Raw genomic sequence first — 18724 nt, forward strand, 5'->3', positions numbered from 1 at the left:
AATATGTAGGATGGTAAAAAATGCTATAAACATCAATAAAGCAGGGTAAAAAATTTAAAAAAAGAGAGAGAGGTTCATCTTGGATGCTATGTTAAATAGAGAAGGCCTCGCTAATAGGATGAATTGAGTAGAGACCTGAAGGAAGGGAGAGAAGTATTTGACCCTAGGGGAGGGTATGAAGGTAGAGCAAAGGACCTGAGGGCAAAACCTAGATTGTCATGTTTGAGGAACACTGAGAAGACCATTGTGCCTGGAATGTAGTAAGCCAGGGCAAGGGTGGGAGGAGATGACATCTGACGAGGAGCAGTGGCTGGAACCCGAAGGCCCTGGAGGGCCTGTGGAAGGACTTTGTTCTTCTTCATGAGTGAGGAAGACAATGGAGAGCCTGAACTGAGGTGTGACATGTTCGGATGCATGTTCTTAAGAGATTACCCTGGCCCTTATGTTGAAAATAAACTGAAGGAAAGCATGGGCAGAAACAAGATGAGATAGGGGAATTGTGCCACAAATCAGGGCAAGAAATGATGGTGGCTTGAGAAAAAGCAGTGATAGTGGATCTATTGAGAATAACTGATTTCTGGATAGAGTCAACAGGGTTTATGAGGTAGCTGGGAGATGAAAAGTATAAGAAAAAGAGAAGCGTCGAGTGACAACATGAGCTTTGACCTGAGCAACTTCAAGAATGGGGAAAGGGATGGCCTGGTGGTGTAGTGGTTAAGTTTGTGCACTCCGCTCTGGTGGCCCGGGGTTCACGGTTTGGATCCTGGGCGTGGACATGCCCACTGCTCATAAGCCATGATGAGGCGGCATCCCACGTACAAAATAGAGGAAGATGGGCACAGATGTTAGCTCAGAGACAATCTTCCTCAAGAAAAAAGGAGAACTGGCAACAGATGTTAGCTCGCGGCCAATCTTCCTCACCAAAAAAAAAAGAATGGTGAATAATGATGGGGGATAGTGACTCAGAGGAAAGATTAGGATTTCCATTTTGGACACATTGACTTTGAGATATCTTTTTATATAAAAATTTCCAGGTGGAAATGCTGGATATACAAGACTGGGGTTCAGAGGCAAGGTCTAGATGGAGATATAAACCTTTAAGTCTTCAGTACATACAGATGGCATAAGACACAACACAGCATGCTGTAGCCTGTGGGCTAAATCTGGCTTGCCGTCTTTCTATACAATAAAGTTTTATCGAAGCACGGCCCCTCCCGTTTGTTTACACATAGTCTGTGACTGCTTTCCTGCTACGATGCCAGAGCTGGTGAGTGGTTGCAACTGAGACCACATGGCCTCAAAGCCTGAAATATTTTCTATCTGGATCTTTAACAGAAAAAGTTGGCCAACCCCTGTAAGATCATGATGAGAGTGGGTGTAGATAAGTGAAAAAGAGATCTAAGGGTAGATCCTGGAAGTACTTCTTTGAGGAGAGGTCAGACTAGAGGAGAAACTGACAGAGAGACCAAGAAGAATTAGACAGTAAGGGAGGAAGAAAACCAGGAGAGAGTGTTGTTCTGGAAGCTACTTGAAACAAAAATCTATCAAGAGAAAGAATGATCAATGATGTTAAATGCTTTTGAGGTCTGAGAATTGGCCTTTTGAGTTAACAAAGCAGAAGTTGCTGGGCGCCTGGATGAAGCAGGTTTCTGTGGGGTGTGAGAGTGAAAGCTTGGGTAGTGAGTCCAAGAGAGAATGGGAGAAGTGGCGTCAGAGACCGCTAATTCAGAAAATTCCTTCCGGAAGTGTTGCTATAAATGGGAGCAGGGAAAGGGGGCATAAGTTAGAGGGGGAAGGCTCGTAAAGAGAAATCCTGCCCCCGCCGTGACGGATCATCCTTTTTATGCTGATGGGAGCAATTCCGTAGAAGGGTAAGCATTGACAAAGCAAGGAAGATGGAAGAATTGCTGGAGTAATCTCCTTGATCTGGGAGAGTTAGGAGATCTAGGGCATCAGTGGAGAAGTTGGCCTTCAGCCCCCAGACCATTCATTCATATAATAACGAAGGGGAGGCCCAGGGTGTTTGAACAGGGGTAGACCAGTGGCTAGGCTGGTGGTGGGAGCTTGTGGAAGTTCCTTCTGATTGCCTCTATATTCCCAGTGAGTTTGGAAGCAGGGGCATCTGCTCAAAGTGAGAATTTAAAAGAAAGTGTCAGAATTTCTAAGAAAGAGAAGAGAGTATGGAAAAATGTGCAGAAGACTATGAGGGTGAATGGATTTTGGAAATGCAGCAGGCTTGCTGGAGAGTAGTAAAGACCACTTGACGTTAGTAATCACGGCTTCAAAGTGAAAGCAGTCAGCATAGTGTGCTTTCTCCTGTCCGTCTTCTGGAGCATGGTGGAGGAAAGACACAGCGGGGGAGTTAATTTTACTCAGGACTGGAGTTTTGTCAGGTGAGTAAAAGAAAGCAAGAGAGGAATAAGGAAGCTGAGAGAATAATCAAGGGGAGGATTTTAATATAGTCAGATTTTTACTTCTCTTTTGATGATAACTGCATTCCTCAATGCTTTTATTGTTTTCCAAACTACTTTTTAAAAAAAATTTCATTGGGTTTCTCAACAGAAAGTTACCCCATGAGAGAGCCTGTCATGGTGCAGTTTTTTTCCAGCTTTATTGAGATATGATTAGCATGTAACATTGTATAAGTTTACAGTGTTCAATGTGTTGATTTGCTATGCTTACATATTGCAAAATTATTACCACCATAGATTAGCTAATACCTTCATCATGTCACATAATTACCATTTCTTTTTGGTGGTGAGAACATTTAAGATCTACTCTCTTAGCAATTTTCAAGTATATAATACAATATTATTAACTATAATCACCATGCTGGACATTAGATCCCCAGAACTTATTCATCTTATAACTGGAAGTTTGTACTCTTTGACCGACACTATGCAGTTTTATAAACTATAGTAGCAATATAAGCTTTTATCTTGAGAGTAAGTGTATTGTCTCATAAGCTTAACTTGTCATTTCTTAAGGTGACCCTATATGTATTGTAGGTTATTTGGTTCTGTCTAGGTTTAAGAATTAGAGGAACACTTACTTTACTGCGATTCACAGAAGCAGGACTTTTTCATGTGGCATGTTCCTTTTCTAATGTCCAAACCAGCGCTCAGTCAACCCAGCTAATTCTGAAATATTATGACTCGGAGAATGCTACAAGGTGTTTGAGTACATACTCTTCAACTAAAGTCATAGTTATGAACTACTAACAGAAAATTATAATATTTCTTAAAGTTGCAAGTAGAAAAAGTCTGTTCCAATAGGATCTTTGCTCCAGAAATGTTTATAGACCTGAAATATCTAAGGATGTCTGCTTTGCCTAAGAATGAGGATGCTAGCACGTGCAAAAAGAGATGGTAACTTCCGTTTCACAAGTATATTTGGAAATAAGGTTTTTACAGTGTTGTTATAAATAAATTTGAAAATCTAAAGTACACTGAAAATATTACAAGACAATATCACCATCATGAATTGTTGCTTTGCCATTTATTCTCTTTGGACAGCTTTATAAAAAGCTCAATACTCACGTGGCCTTAGTTGGAATAGAAATCTGGAATGATGAGGATAAGATAAAGATAACCCCAAATGCAAGCTCCACCTTGGAAAATTTTTCTAAATGGAGGGGGAATGTCCTCCCAAGAAGAAAGCATCATGATGTTGCTCAGTTAATCACGTATGTATAGATTTTTTCCTTTGTAAATTAAGTGGTATTTAACATAGAAACTTTCAGAGTCTTGGCAAAGCAAGTGGTAGGTGTTTCAGGGTACAGGGTCAGAGAAAGTGGTTTACACATGGGGGTGAAAAGTTTAAAAATTAGTCATTCGGATCTTATGTTGAATATGCTCCTGCTTTTGATTCAAGTTTTTCTTTTTCTTTTTTTTAAAGAAAAGCTAATAATTTAGCAATGATTCATAAGAGGTTTGTCTGTTTTGATTGGGTATACAGAAAGGAAAGACAGGTTTAGATAAAGGCAAGAGGAATTTAGATTCAATGTTTTAAAAGAACTAATTAGCTTTAAGCACTAGTCAGGACAAACTTCTAGGATAGAAGGAAAATTGAATATTATATTCCAATCCCACACCTCTACCATCCTGCTGACATGACTAATTAAAAGAAAAAAACAGGGGAAATAAATCTAATGGCTGTAAATTACACAAGACTGCTGACCATATACCCCAAAGGAATCAAGAAAATTCTGCTGGATAGTTTGCAGCTGGAATCAAGTAGAGGGAAGCAGCAAGGAGTGACTTAAAATTACTTGAGTTTCACTTCCTAAGAAAACAGTGGTGTCATGGGAAATAAATGGACTAAGTGTTGTCAGAATTAATTAACATTCTGTGCTGGTTGTCTATTACTGTAGAACACATCAGCCCACAACTTCCTGACGTAAAATAAATCCTCTTCACTTATATGTCTGGTGCCTTGCCTGGTGTGGCTGGAGCAGGGGGGCTGGTTGGTCATCTCTCTGTATATACAGCTTTTCATGCAGTTACCGTGCACTTCCTCCGACATGGCAGTCTCAGGGTTTTGGACTTCTTACAAGGTCACCAGCTTTCCCCAGAAAAAGGATTCTAAGAAGCTCAGGAGAAAGCTTCAAGGCTTGTTATGACTCAGCTTCTGAAATCACAGTGTCATTTCTGGTATATTCTGTTGCTCAAGAGCAAGTCATAGGTCTATCCAGATTCAGGGGAAGGCACTACACAGGGTGTGAATACTGCAAGGCTGGTTCATTGGCAGTTATCTTTGAAGAGTAGCTGCCACAGTTTCTTAATTCGGAAAGGTGAGTTCCAGACTCGAGGGCCCACCACAGCACAGAGCTCATTGTTTGGAGAGGTTTAGTGATTTTCCAAGGTCTCATAGCTGGTAAGTAGTCAGGTAACTCAACTCCAGAGCCATGCTCAAATTGTAGTGTATTCCCATATTGTGAAGTAGTAGGGTAGAGACACAAAAATCATAGACAAGATGACAGATGTATAGATAAAAAATGGCAATCCAATATCAAGTGTAGATTTCCTGAACAGACCAGAATAAACAGGTAAAAGCGCTGAAAAGATCTGATGGAAATAAATAATTGTCCTTTCACTTGTAAAATCAAAGTCTTACCGTTTACCTGACAAATATTAACAGAAGATACCTTACCTAGACATAACCAGATGAGAACCTTAGAGTCCAAATATTCTCTATTCACTAAGAAGAGGAACCAAAAGAGATAACTCCATGGTGGGGGAAGATTTTATTTTTTATAAATGACCTAGTATTCAAAATTGAACCCATACAAATGTAGACTTAAATATAACTAATTTTATAATATAATTCTAAAAGAGGATACAAATTCCATAAATCTTTAAAATATCATGTACGATGCAAATGTCATTTCAAAATAACAGATATCTGAAAACTACACAAGAAATGGAAAGTAGGAGGGAGTTCTTTAATTTCCTCATTTTGTATGGCAAAATCAGTACTCTCCATTCTTGATGTTGGTAAGTGGGAAAAGATAGGTTCAACTTTTTACGTAAATGCATCTACTAAGGGAATTTAAAAAATGATGCATACTTGGGGCTGGCCCTGTGGCCTAAGCAGTTAAGTGCGCACATCCTGCTGCTGGCGGCCCGGGTTCAGATCCCCGGCGCGCACCGACGCACTGCTTGTCAGGCCATGCTGTGGTGGCGTCCCATATAAAGTGGAGGAAGATGGGCATGGATGTTAGCTCAACGCCAGTCTTCCTCAGCAAAAAGAGGAGGATTGGCATGGATGTTAGCTCAGGGCTGATCTTCCTCACACAAAAAATGATACATACTTTGCAAATTTCTAGAAACAAACCAGGGCCAGGATCTTGAACAGATAGGAGAAGAAAAATAACAAAGAAAGCACATACAGTCATTGCAAATTGAAAGAAAAACAAAATGGAACAAAACCAAAAAAGGAAATTAAAATTACTAAAGACAAAACATATCATCTATGTCAATAAATGCAAGTTGTTCAAATCTCTCTTCAATAGGACAAATATTTCAATAATATAAATGCTTGAATAACACAAATACTTTCAGAATGGGCCCAAACTCCCAATCCTACTATGACTAAAACAGTTCTAAAGGAAAACAAAAGTAAATGCATATAAAAACATATAACAGGAAAATATAAATTAAAACAAAGCATATGTGACAATACTAATATCAAAATAAGATACATATATAACAAAAACATTTATTAGGATGAAATAAATCCCCCTTTATCTCCTGAAAGGAATGAATTCCACAATAAAAAATATAATGATTATGAATGAGAGATATAAAATATTAAAAGTGATTACATCCAGGTGCTTGGATTTAAGTGATATGACAATTATTGTATAAAAAAAATGCCTTCATGCAAATTCAAAAACTGAAGGAAATGTTTAAGTGATGATTCATAATGTGAGTTTCTCTGCTAATTATTTAGAGTTCTGGATGAATTGTCTATAGAAAACACAGCTTAGAATCATAGTTGTTATATCAATTTCTTTCTTTCTTGCAGGGCAACAGAACTTTCTGGAACAACTGTGGGCCTTGCTTTCATGTCTACAATGTGTTCTCCATATCATTCTGTTGGCATTGTCCAGGTTTGTTTGAAAATAAACAATTGATTCTACAGTTCAATTCTGTCAAATGCTCTTTTTCCTGTATCTATTGAGAAGATCATATAGTTTTTCTCCTTTAGTCTGTTAACATGATAAATAACATTGATTGAATTTCAAATGCTGAATCAATCTTGCATATCCAGTATAAACTCAGCATGGTCATAACGTATTATCTTTTTCATATATTGCTGGATTCAACCTGTTAACATGTCTTGAGGATTTTTGCATCTTTATTCATAAGGGATATTAGTCTATAGTTGTTTTTTTCCTTGTAAGGTGGTTTTCAGATTTGTTATTAGGGTAAATAACAGAGTAAACCTGGCCACATAAAATGATATGTTCCGCACTCAAATTTTCTGGAATATTTGAGTAAAATTGGTATTATTCCTTCCTGAAATGTGTGGTACAATTCATTGGTAAAACCATACGGGCCCGGCAATTTTTTTGTAGAAAGGTTTTTAACTACAAATTCAATTTCTTCAATAGATACAGGACATTCAGGTTATTTATCTCTTTTTATCCTTTCTTGAATAAGCCTTGGTAGTTTGTGTCTTTAAGGAAAGTTGTCCATTTCATTTAATTTGTTGATGATATTCCTTTATTATTCTTTTAATATCTGCAGGATTTGTGATGATGTCCCCTCTCTCATTTATAATATTAGTAGTTTGTGTCTTTTTTTTCATGGTCAGTCTGGCTAAGGGTTTATCAACTTTATTAATTTCAAAGAAACAGCTTTTGCTTTATTCATGCTGTTTATGGTTTTCCTGCTTTTAATTTCATTGATTTCTGCTCTTATCTTGATTATTGAATTCCTTCTGCTTTTTCTGCATTTAATTTGTTCTTTTTTTTTTCTAGTTACTTAAGGAATAATTTTAGATTGTTAATTTGAGGCTTTTCTTTTTTTCCAAATATAAGCATTTAATGCTATAAATTTCCTACTATGTTCTGCTTTAGTAGCATCCAAGATATTTGGATATGTGTTTTTTCATTTTCATTTAGTAGTAATATTTTCTCATCTCTGTTTTGATTTCTTTTTTGACTCATGATTTATTTAGAAGTGTATTGTAATAATTTCTATTATTGATTTTGTAGTTTAATTCTGTTATGGTTTGTGTGTTGGTTTTCTAGGGCTGCCATAACTAAAAACCACAGGTTGTGTGTCTTAAACAACAGAAATTTATTTTTTCACAGTTCTGGAAGCTGGAAATCCAAGATCAAGGTGTCAGTAGGTTTATATTCTCCTGAGGCCTCTCTCCTTGGCTTGTAGATGACTACCTTTTTTTAAAAATTTTATTGAGGTCACATTGGTTTATAACATTATATAAATTTCAGGTGTACATCATTATATTTCGACTTTTATATAGACTGCATCATGTTCACCACCAAAAGTCCAGTTTCCGTCTCTCATCATACACGTGTGCCCCTTTACCCCTTTTGTCCTCCTCCCACTCCTTTCCCCTCTGGTAACCACCAATCTGTTCTCTGAATCTGTGTGTTTGTTTGTTTGTCTTCTACATATGAGTGAAGTCATACAATAATTGTCTTTCTCTGACTTATTTTGCTCAGCATAATACCCTCAAGGTCCATCCATGTTGTTGCCAATTGCGTGCTTTCATCTTTTTTATGGCTGAGTAATATTCCATTGTATATATATACCACATCTTCTTTATCCATTCATCCATTGATGGGCACTTAAGTTGCTTCAAAGACTCGACTATTGTGAATAATGCTGCAATGAACATAGGGGTGCATATATCTTTTCAAATTAGTGTTTTTATGTTCTTTGGATAAATACTCAGAAGTGGAATACCTGAATCATATGGTATTTATATTTTTTAATTTTTTGAGAAATCTCCATACTGTTTTCCATAGTGGCTGCACCAGTTTGCATTCCTACCAGCAGCAGTGTGCAAGGGTTCTGTTTCCTCCACATCCTCTGCAACACTTGTTATTTCTTGTCTTCTTAATAAAAGCCATTCTGACGGGCATGAGGTGACATCTCATTGTGCTTTTGATTTGCATTTCCCTAATAATTAGTGATGTTGAATATATTTTGACGTGCCTGTTGGCCATCAGTATATCTTCTTTGGAAAAATGTCTGTTCATATCCTCTGCCCAATTTTTGCTCAGGTTGTTTTTGTTGTTGTTGCTGAGTTATATGAGTTCTTTATACATTTTGGATATTAACCTCTTATCAAATATGTGATGTGCAAAAATTTTCTCCCAGTTGGTGGGTTGTCTTTTTTGTTTTTTTGATTGTTTCCTTTGCTGTGCAGAAACTTTTTAGTCTTATGTAGTCCCATTTGTTTATTTTTTTCTTTTGTTTCCTTTGCCTAATGAGACATGGTAATCAAAAAGATACTACTATGACTGATGTCAAAGAGCTACTGCCTATGTTTTCTTCTAGCATTTTTGTGATTTCAGATCTTACATTGAAGTCTTTGATCCATTTTGAGTTAACTTTTGTATATGGTGTAAGATAATGGTCTACTTTCATTCTTTTGCATGCGGCTGCCCAGTTTTCCCAGCACTGTTTATTAAAGAGATTTTCTTTTCTCCATTGTATGTTCTTGGCTCCTTTGTTGAAAATTAGCTGTCCACAGATATGTGTGTTTATTTCTGGGCTCTCGCTTCTGTTCCATTGATCTGTGTGTCTGTTTTTCTGCCAGTACTATTACTATAGCTTTGTAGTATATTTTGAAATCAGAGAGTGTGATACCTCCAGATTTCTTTTTTTCTCAGGATTGCTTTGGCTATTTGGGGTCTTTTGTCGTTCCATACAAATTTTAGGATTCTTTGTTCTATTTCTGTGAAAAATGTCATCGGAATTCTGATTAGGATCTGTAGATTGCTTTAGGTAATATGAACATTTTAGCTATGTTTATTCTTTCAATCCAAGAGCACAGAATATCTTTCCATTTCTTTATGTCTTCTTTAATTTCTTTCAAAAATGTCTTATAGTTTTCAGTGCACAGGTCTTTCACCTCCTTGGTTAAATTTATGCCTAGATATTTTATTTTTTGTTGTAATTGTAAATAGTATGGCATTCTTGATTTCTCTTTCTGTTAATTTGTTGTTAGTGTATAGAAATGTGACTGATTTTTGAATGTTGATTTTGCACCCTGCAACTTGACTGTATTTATTAACAAGTTCTAATAGTTCTTTGGTGGATTCTTTATGGTTTTCTCTATATAGAATCATGTCATTCACAAGTAGTGACAATTTTATTTCTTCCTTTCCAATTTGGATCCCTTTTATTTCTTTTTCTTATCTGATTGTTCTGGCTTGGACTTCCAGTACTATGTTGAAATAAGAGTGGCAAGAGTAGGCATTCTTGCCTTGTTCCTGTTCTTAGAGGAATAGCTTTTAGTTTTTTACCATTGAGTCTGATTTTGGCTGTGGGTCTGTCATATATGGCCTTTATCATGTTGAGGTACTTTTATTCTATACCCATTTTATTCAGAGTTTTTATCATAAATGAATGTTGAATCTTGTCAAATGCTGTCTCTGCATCTATCGAGATGATCACATGATTTTTATTCTTCATTTTCTTAATGTGGTGTATCACATTGATTGATTTGCAGATGTTGAATCATCCCTGCTTCCCTGGAATAAATCCCACTTGATTGTGATGTATGATCCTTTTAATGTATTGTTTTATTTGATTTGCTAATATTTTCTTGATTTTTGCATCTATATTCATCAGCAATATTGTAATTTTCTTTTTTTGTGTTGTCCTTGTCTGGTTTTGGTATCAGGGTAATGTTGGCTCTGTAAAATGAGTTAGGAAGCAACCCGTCCTCTTGAATTTTTTGGAAGACTTTAAGAAGGATAGGTATTACATATTCTAGAATTCAACAGAGAAGCTGTCTGGTCCTGGACTTTTGTTTTTTGGGAGTTTTTTGATTACTGTTTTAATCTGTCACTTGTGAATGGTATATTCAGAGTCTCTATTTCTTCTTAATTCAATTTTGGAAGATTGTATGATTCTAAGAATGTATCCATTTCTTCTAGGTTATCCGGTTTGTTGACCTATAGCTTTCCATAGCATTATCTTATAATCCTTCATATTTCTGTGGTATCTGTTGTAATTTCTTCTCTTTCATTTATGATTTTATTTATTTGAGCCTTCTTGCTTTTTTTCTTATTTAGTCTAAATAAGGATTTTTCAATTTTGTTTGTCTTTTCAAAGAACCAGCTCTTACTTCCATTGATATTTTCTATTTTTTTAGTCTCTATTTCATTTGTTTCCACTCTGACTTTTATTAATTCCTTCCTTTTACTGACTTTGGTCTTCTTTTGGGCTTCATTTGGTCTTCTTTTTCTAGTTGTTTTAGGTATATTGTTAGATTGTTTATTTGAGACTTTTCTTGTTTTTTGAGGTAAGCCTGTATTGCTATATGCTTCCCTGTTAGTACTACTTGTGCTGCATCCCATAAGTTTTGGTATGTTGCATTTTTATTTTCCTTTGTCTCCAGATATTTTTTTTATTTCTCCTTTGATTTCTCCATTGATCCAATAGTTGTTCAGTAGCATGTTGTTTAGTCTGCACATGTTCTGTGACTTATCTAGCTGTTTGCTTGTGGTTGATTTCTAGTTTCATACCCTTGTGGATGGAAAAGATGCTTGATATGATTTCAATTTTCTTAAATTTGTTGAGACTTGTTTTGTTTCCTGACATACAGTCTATCTTTGAGAAAGTCCCATGTGCACTTGAAAAGAATGTGTATTCCACTGCTTTTGGATGGAATGTTCTATATGTATCTGTTAAGTCCATCTGATCTAGTGTTGTATTTAAGGCCAATGTTTCCTTGTTACTCTCTGTCTGGATGATCTATCCATTGATGTTAGTGGGGCATTAAAGTTTCCTGCTATTATTTTGTTGCTGGCAGTTTCTCCCTTTAGGTCTGTTAATGGTTGCTTTATATACTTCAGTGCTCCTATGTTAGGTGCATATATATTAATAAGTGTTATATCTTCTTGGTGGAATGTCCCTTTTATCATTATATAATCTCCATCTTTCTCTCTTGTTACCTATATTGGCTTGAAGTCTATTTGTCTGATATAAGTATGGCCACACCCACTTACATTTGGTTGCCATTTGCTTGGAGTATCATCTTCCGTCCCTTCAGTCTGAGCCCATATTTGTCCTTATAGCTGAGATTGGTCTCACGGAGGCAGCACATATTGTTGGGTCTTGTTTTTTAATTGATCCAGCCATTCTGTGTCTTGATGATTGGTGAATTCAATCCATTTACATTCAGAGTGATTATTGATATATGAAGGTTTAATACTGCCATTTTGTCTTTTGTTTTCTGTTTGTTCTATATTTCCATTGTTTCTTTTTCTTTGCATTTCTGTCTGCCACTTCAGTTTGATGGATTTTGTGAGGTTTTTCTCAATTTCCTCTTTTTTTTTATGTTTCATGACTCTGCTCTGAATTTTTGTTTTGTGGTTATCATGAGGTTTGTATAAATTATCTCATAAATGAGATAGTCCTTTTTGTGCTGATAGTGTCTTATCTCCATTAGCCTATGCAGGTTCTGTCCTTTTCTTCTTCCCCTTTTATATTTTTGTTGTCACAAATTATCCATTTTTAGTATTGTGAGTTTGTTACCAAATTGAAGTGGTGATAGTTATGTTTGATGCTTTCTTTCCCCTTAGCCTTCATGTTATAATTAACTGTTTACTAACCCATTCTGACCTTGAGCTGCAGTTTTCTGATTCTGTCTGTCTATTTTTCACCTTGCTCAAAGCTTTGTAAACCTTTGCCTTTCTGTTTCAGGTAGGAGGGCTCCTTTCAACATTTTTTGTAAGGCAAGTCTGGTGGCAATGAACTCCCTCAGCTTTTGTTTGTCTGGGAAAGCCTTTATTTATTCTTCATATGCGAAGGGTAACTTTGCTGGATAGAGTATTCGTGTTTTTGTCTGTCAATACCTTGAATATATCATTCCTCTCTCTGCCAGCCTGTAGAGTTTTTGCAGAGAAATCTTCTAATACCCTGATGGGGTTCCTTTGTAAGTTATTTTCTTCTCTCTGGCTGCCCTTAATAGTCTTTTTGTCATTGACTTTTCACAGTTTTTAATATAATGTGGAGAAGGTCTTTTTGCATTGAGATAATTAGGAGTTCTGTTAGTTTCATGTACTTGTTTATCCAGTTACTTCCTCAGGTTTGGGAAATTCTCAGCTATTATTTCTTTCAATAAACTCTCTGCTCTTTTCTCTCTCTTCTTCTTCTTCTGAGTTATCCACTATCCTTAAGCTATTTTTCCTAAATGAATCTGATATTTCTCATAGAATTTCTTTATTTTTTAAAAATCTGAGTTCTCTCTCCTCTTCCACCTGAATCGTTTCTAGATTTCTGTCTTTGAGCTCACTAATTCTCTCTTCCATATGGTCTGCTCTATTTCCAATGCTTTCTACTTTACGTTTTTATCTCATTAGTTGTGTTCTTCATTTCCAGAATTTCTGTTTGTGTTTTTTAAGAGTTTCAATCTCTTTGGTGAAGTACTCCTTCTGTTCATTAATTTTATTCCTGAGCTCATTGAACTGTCTTTCTGAGTTTTCTGGCAACTCATTGAGTTTCTTCATTACAGCTATTTTGAATTCTCTATAAGTTATATCACAATCTTCTGTGACTTCAAGTTTGGTTTCTGGAAAGTTGTCATCTTCTTTCTGTTCTACCATGTTACTGCAGTTCTTCATGGTGATTGATAAGTTAATCCTCTGCCAGCTCATTTGTGGTAGTAAATGCCTTTCTTATTTGGGTGAGGTTTTGGTTAATTTGATTCTGAGCTGCTTTTGGCTGCATTTGAGAGCCTGCACTTTCCACCCTCCTCTGCCTCTGCCAGAGGCGTCATCAGTGCCCTCATTGTGCTGTTTGTGCCTCCAAGCTTGCTGGTGCTTTGCTGCTTATGATGTCATTGCAGTCTCAGGTGTCATTACTGGGATCACCAGGCTGTGAGCATCTCTGCTGCTTCCAAGGTTGCCTGACTCTTGTGTCTCCCCACTGGCTCTCTGTGGGCTTTCCATGGGATTGGGTGCTATTGTCCTGCTGCTCCCAGGTTAGCTGGGGATGCTGGCAGCATCACTGCTGGAGGTGCTGGGTTCACAGGTGTCAGAGCCACTGCCAGGGACCCAAGGTCTTATATGCAGCCCCTGCTGCTGTTAGGGCCAGTGTCAGGGTTGCCACCACTGGGGACTGGGTCACAGGTACTTCTGTGGCTCCTAAAACCTCAGATCACAGGTGTCACCTGCCACTGCTGGAGGAGGGGTAGGGGCTGAGCCATGAGTGCCACTGCTGCTCCTGCAGCCTCTGGTCTCCAGCTCCAATGTGCTTTTTGAAACCTCAGGTCAGAGCACTGCTGCCACTGCTGGGGGTATCCTTCTTTGGATTGCCACCACTGGGGTGCTGGAGTAGGAGGGTGCTGCTCCCCTGGTTCCACTGCCTCCTGGAGGTCCAGTCCACCCACTTTCAGGTGTATAGTTGTATGAATCTCTCAGGTGTTCTGGTGTGCTGTGCAGAGAGTTCATTTTTGGAGAATGACCAACTTTTTGCTGTGTCCTCACATGGCCTTTCTTCTCTGCGTATGTACTGCTAGTGATGCTTCCTCTTCTCATAAAGACACCAATCTTATTGGATTAGGGCCCCATTTTATGACCTCATTTAACCCTAATTACCCCTTTAGAGGCCCTGTCTCCAAATACAGTCGTATTGGGGGTTAGGGCTTCAACATATGAATGGGAGGGTGGCACAATTCAGTTCATAACAGTTTGGGAACATACTTCTTTGAATTTTGGTATTTTTAAATTTTTTTGAGGTTTTTTTCTTGATCAATACTCTATATGAACTTGAAAAGGAGTGTCTTCTGCTGTTGTTATTGTAATTGTCAATTATGTCAGGTTGACTTACCATGTTGTTCAGTTCTTTTGAATCATTTATGGAGAGAGTGTGTTTAAGTATCCAAGGATAAGGGTAGATTTGTCTTTCTTCTTTCAGTTCTATAAGTTTTCACTTCATGTATTTTGAAACTCTGTTGTTAAGTGAATACACACATAAAGGTGTCTTGTCGTTTTGGAGAATTGATCCATTTATCATTTCATGTTCCTTTTTTTCCCTGTAATATTCCTGTTATGAAGTCTAGTTTGCCTGATATCAATATAGTCACTCCAACATTTGGGGGCTAAAATTTTCTTGATGCAACTTTTTCCTTACTTTTATTTCTAGCCTATGTATTTCTTTACAGTTAAAGAAGGTTTCTAATAGACAGTATATACTTGACTTTCACTTTTTATCTAATCTGACCATCTCTGTCTTTTGTTTGGTATATTTAAATCACATATATGTCATATAATTGATATTGTAGGACTAAATTTTCTGTCTTGCTAGACATTTTCTATTCCAATTTCTATTCTATTTTTTTCTGCCTTCTTTAGGATTAATTGAATATTTAAAACAAAAAAATTCTTTTATCTCCATTATTATCTTTTTATTGATATCTCTGTTTGTTTGTTTATTTTTAATGGTTGCCCTGGGATTTATTATATATCTCTGCTTCTCTGCTTGTCTGGTTTACCTTGATATGATATTAAACTGCTTTACGTGTAGTATAAGGACTTTACAAGAGTACACCTCTAATTACTCCCTTCTATCCTTTGTGCTATTGTTATCATACATTTAACTTCACATGCACTGTAAATACACAATGCATTGTTACTAATTTTTCTTTAGACAGTCATCTTTCAGTGCAATTTAGAATGAGAAAAAATTAATTTTATGTTCATCTATCTTTACCTATGCTTACTTTTATTGTGTTCCCAATGCCCTTCATTTCTTTGTATAGATACAAGTTTCTATCTGGTATAATACTTTTTTTCTCCCAGAAGGATTTTTTAAAATATTTCTTATAATACAGGTCTTCTGTCAATGAATTCTTTCAGCTTTTTTTTTTTTTTTTTCAGAAAATGACTTTATCTTTCTTTCATGTTTGTACATATTTTTGCTGGGTTTATAATTCTGAGTTGATAGTGTTTCTCTTTCATTTTTAATAATTTCACTCCATTATCTGTTGGCTTTGCCAGGTTCCTGATGAGAAGTCTGCTGTAAACTTCATCTTCGGGTCTGTTTTTTTTTTTTTCTTTACTTCAAGATTTTCCTTTCGTCTTTAATTTTCTTAAATTTGATTATAACTATGTTATAACTAAGTGTTTTTTTCCTGAGGGAGGGGTAATTTATCCTACTTAGTGTTCTTTGATCTTCTTGGGCCTAGGCTTGTTATCTGTGGTTAATGTTGGAAAATTCTGGGCCGTTATTTTTTTTTTAATATTTCTTCTGTTCCATTCTCAGCCTTTCTCTTTCTGGCATTCCAATTACATACGTGTATGACCATTCTATATTGCCCTACAAAACTAGTATGCTCTGTTCTGTTCATTTGGGCTTTTTTCTCCCCTTTTTATCCTTTTTTCATTTGTGTTTCCATTTGGGTAATTTCTGTTGAACTATTAAGTCCCCTGATTTTTTTCTCAGCTCTTCTGGATTTACAGTTAAGCTTATTGAAGGCATTATTCATCTCTGTTACTGTCTTTTTCATTTCTAGCATTTACATTTGATTCTTTCTTATGGTGTCCAGCTCTGCTGAAATTTCCCATGCAGTCTTGCACGCTATTTATCTTTTCCACTAGAGCTTTTAACATATTAATAATAGTTATTTTAAATCACCTGGCTGACAGTTCAGACATCTGTGTCATATATTAGCCTGGTTCTGTTGATTGGCAGGGCATTGTTTTTCCCTTCTTTTTTGGATGCCTTAATAATTTTTGTTGAAAGCCAGAACATCTTGTGAAAGACACTAGTCTTAAATAAATTTTCTCTTGTCTGGAAATGCTCACTTCTTTCCTTCTACTAGGCCTTTGGTGTGAGGCTTTGAGTCAATCTAGCAGGAGTTGAGTTGGGTTTGGGATGTCTTTTGTTGCTATGGCTACCCTCAGTACATCACAGCTTTTAAATTTCTCTCACATTATTTTGTGTTTGGGGTAAAGGCTGGTTTGCCAAAGTTCTTCTCAATGTGTGCTCCACACTCATGTTTAGGTCTTTACTGTACCTCACAGAGGGTCTCTTTACGCTCTTCCCCCTCTTCCACCAATAGGTTGTTACTTTTTACTGGATGATTGTTACACTTTTGGTTGGAAGAAGGCATTCTCTTTTGTTCTCATTAAATCTCAGTCTTAGGCAAGTCCTATGTCCCCTAGTGTCTCGGGTTCTTCTAGTGATCCTGCTCCACTACCAGATGGCGGAAACCTCTAATGATGTGGCCCAGCATGTATTCCTGCCCTTCCTTCCCCATCCCTCCAGTGGTAGAGGTTTTTTTCCTTCCTGTTCCTTTTTCATAGTTGCACTGAGACTTCACCATTGCCCTGAGGGAACAGACTTTGTTGCCTTTTTCCTCAGGAGTTCAAGGCCTTGGTTTAGGGCTAGGACTAGAGTGAGGCACTGGCCTTGCTGGCCTTGCTCTAGTCCTGGTCATGTCTGTCCGCTAGCAGAGATGGAGAGAAGGAGCCTGGAGGGGTTTCATGCCTTTTCTGCTGCTGTCCCCTCCCGCAAGCCCATACCGTGAGGGCGGCCTCCTCAGATCTCTCACTTGGTGAGGGTCGTGTGGAGAAAAACCTGTGAGTAGGCAGGAATTCCCCTCATGTCTGAAGCCCTCACATTTTGTATATTCTCTTGCTGTACCACACTCTGCCTTCATTGATTTTAAATTTTTTTATATGAGTTATTAGTGGCATTTGATAGTGTCTTCCCAGGTAAACAATATTCATATCCTGGCTCTCCCAGTAGGTGCCAGCCTATCTTTGTTTAGATTTTAGTTTTGTTTCTTGCCTTGTGACCTCAGGTCTAGGATGAGTTCTAGAAAATTATGAATCTGACTATCATCCAGTGTCTTTATTTATTGTAAGTTTGGGAGCAATACCCTTTCCAACTTTCTACAATCTGATGGTGGGGGACAGGGTGAGTGTTCTCTTCTGACTTTGTCCAATTTCAGTCTTAGGCAGGCCCTGGGTCTCAGGAGTGAAGCTCTCTTAGCAACCCTGCCCATCCTTCCCACAGCGGCAAAACTCTGCTTTCTATCTTTTGCAGGTTTTTTGCGGAAGAGAGTTTCCTGGCCCTCCCTCAGTGGGAGGAAACCTCAACTGATATTAATACAGGATCCTGGGCTCAGGATTTTTGTCCGCCCCTCTCTCAGGAGTAGAGGTTTTTGTGATTGTGTGTGTGCATGTGTGTCTGTGTGTGTGTGTGTGTGCATTTTAAACTTATCCTCTAGCCATAAGGGGTCTTTGGTTCTGCCTTAGGTTGTTAGGGATTGCTACTTCTCCCCCTAGTGGCTTAAGGCTTCTGTTCCTTAGAGGAGAAGGGTCTGGGTCTGGCTTCGTGCCTTGTTTTCCTGCAGCAGCTGCTACTTCACTCCTTCTGGCCTGCTCCACCAAGGGAGGTTCATTCCGTTCTATTACCTGGCCCCCAGTGTCTGTCATGAGCTCCTGGAGGAGGTCTGGGGAGAAGAGCCTATGAGCGTGTGCAAGGCCCCCTTGTTTCTGAGGTGCTGTGGATTCTATACTCCTGCACTGGCCCATACTCAGCCTTTAGCAATTTATTTAAAAAGTTAACTGAATTACCCTTCCCCACTTGTAGGATACCTAGCATCTTCTCCTCCATGCTCTGTCATAGATAAGCCAGTTCTCATGTCCCGTCTGTCCTTGGGAGGGGCCTGTCTGTCCTTGGGAGGGCCTGTCTGTCCTTGGGAGGGCCTGTCTGTCCTTGGGAAACCCTGTCTGTCCTTATTTTTCAGGCTCTTTGGATGACCTGCAACTCCAACTGACATAGGGATTAAAAAGAATTATAATTGTTCAAATTTATCTGGCTTTTCCTTGTTGTTAGTGCAAGAATAATATTCTTTCTACATCCTAGGTAGAAGTGGAATGAATATATATATATATATATATATATATATATATATATGTATATATATATATCTCCAATACATCTTATGATGGGTTTGTGATAGGGTTCATGGGATGAACAAAGGAAGTAAAATATATATT

The 18724-nt window shown here is 37.5% G+C and overlaps 1 protein-coding gene across 1 annotated transcript in view; it reads left to right on the forward strand.

Annotated features, from left to right (window-relative positions):
* ADAM28 (ADAM metallopeptidase domain 28) overlaps nt 1–18724 on the forward strand; it is a 67729-nt gene that overhangs the window by 21285 nt on the left and 27720 nt on the right. The window contains exons 11-12 of the mRNA XM_087437251.1: nt 3516–3685; nt 6529–6613. Of these exons, the coding sequence (XP_087293377.1) occupies nt 3516–3685; nt 6529–6613 (255 nt within the window). The remainder of the gene's footprint in view (nt 1–3515; nt 3686–6528; nt 6614–18724) is intronic.

This window comes from Ceratotherium simum, chromosome 12 (genome assembly GCF_057802395.1).
Source record: "Ceratotherium simum simum isolate JZ-2026a chromosome 12, ASM5780239v1, whole genome shotgun sequence".
NCBI lineage: Eukaryota > Metazoa > Chordata > Mammalia > Perissodactyla > Rhinocerotidae > Ceratotherium > Ceratotherium simum.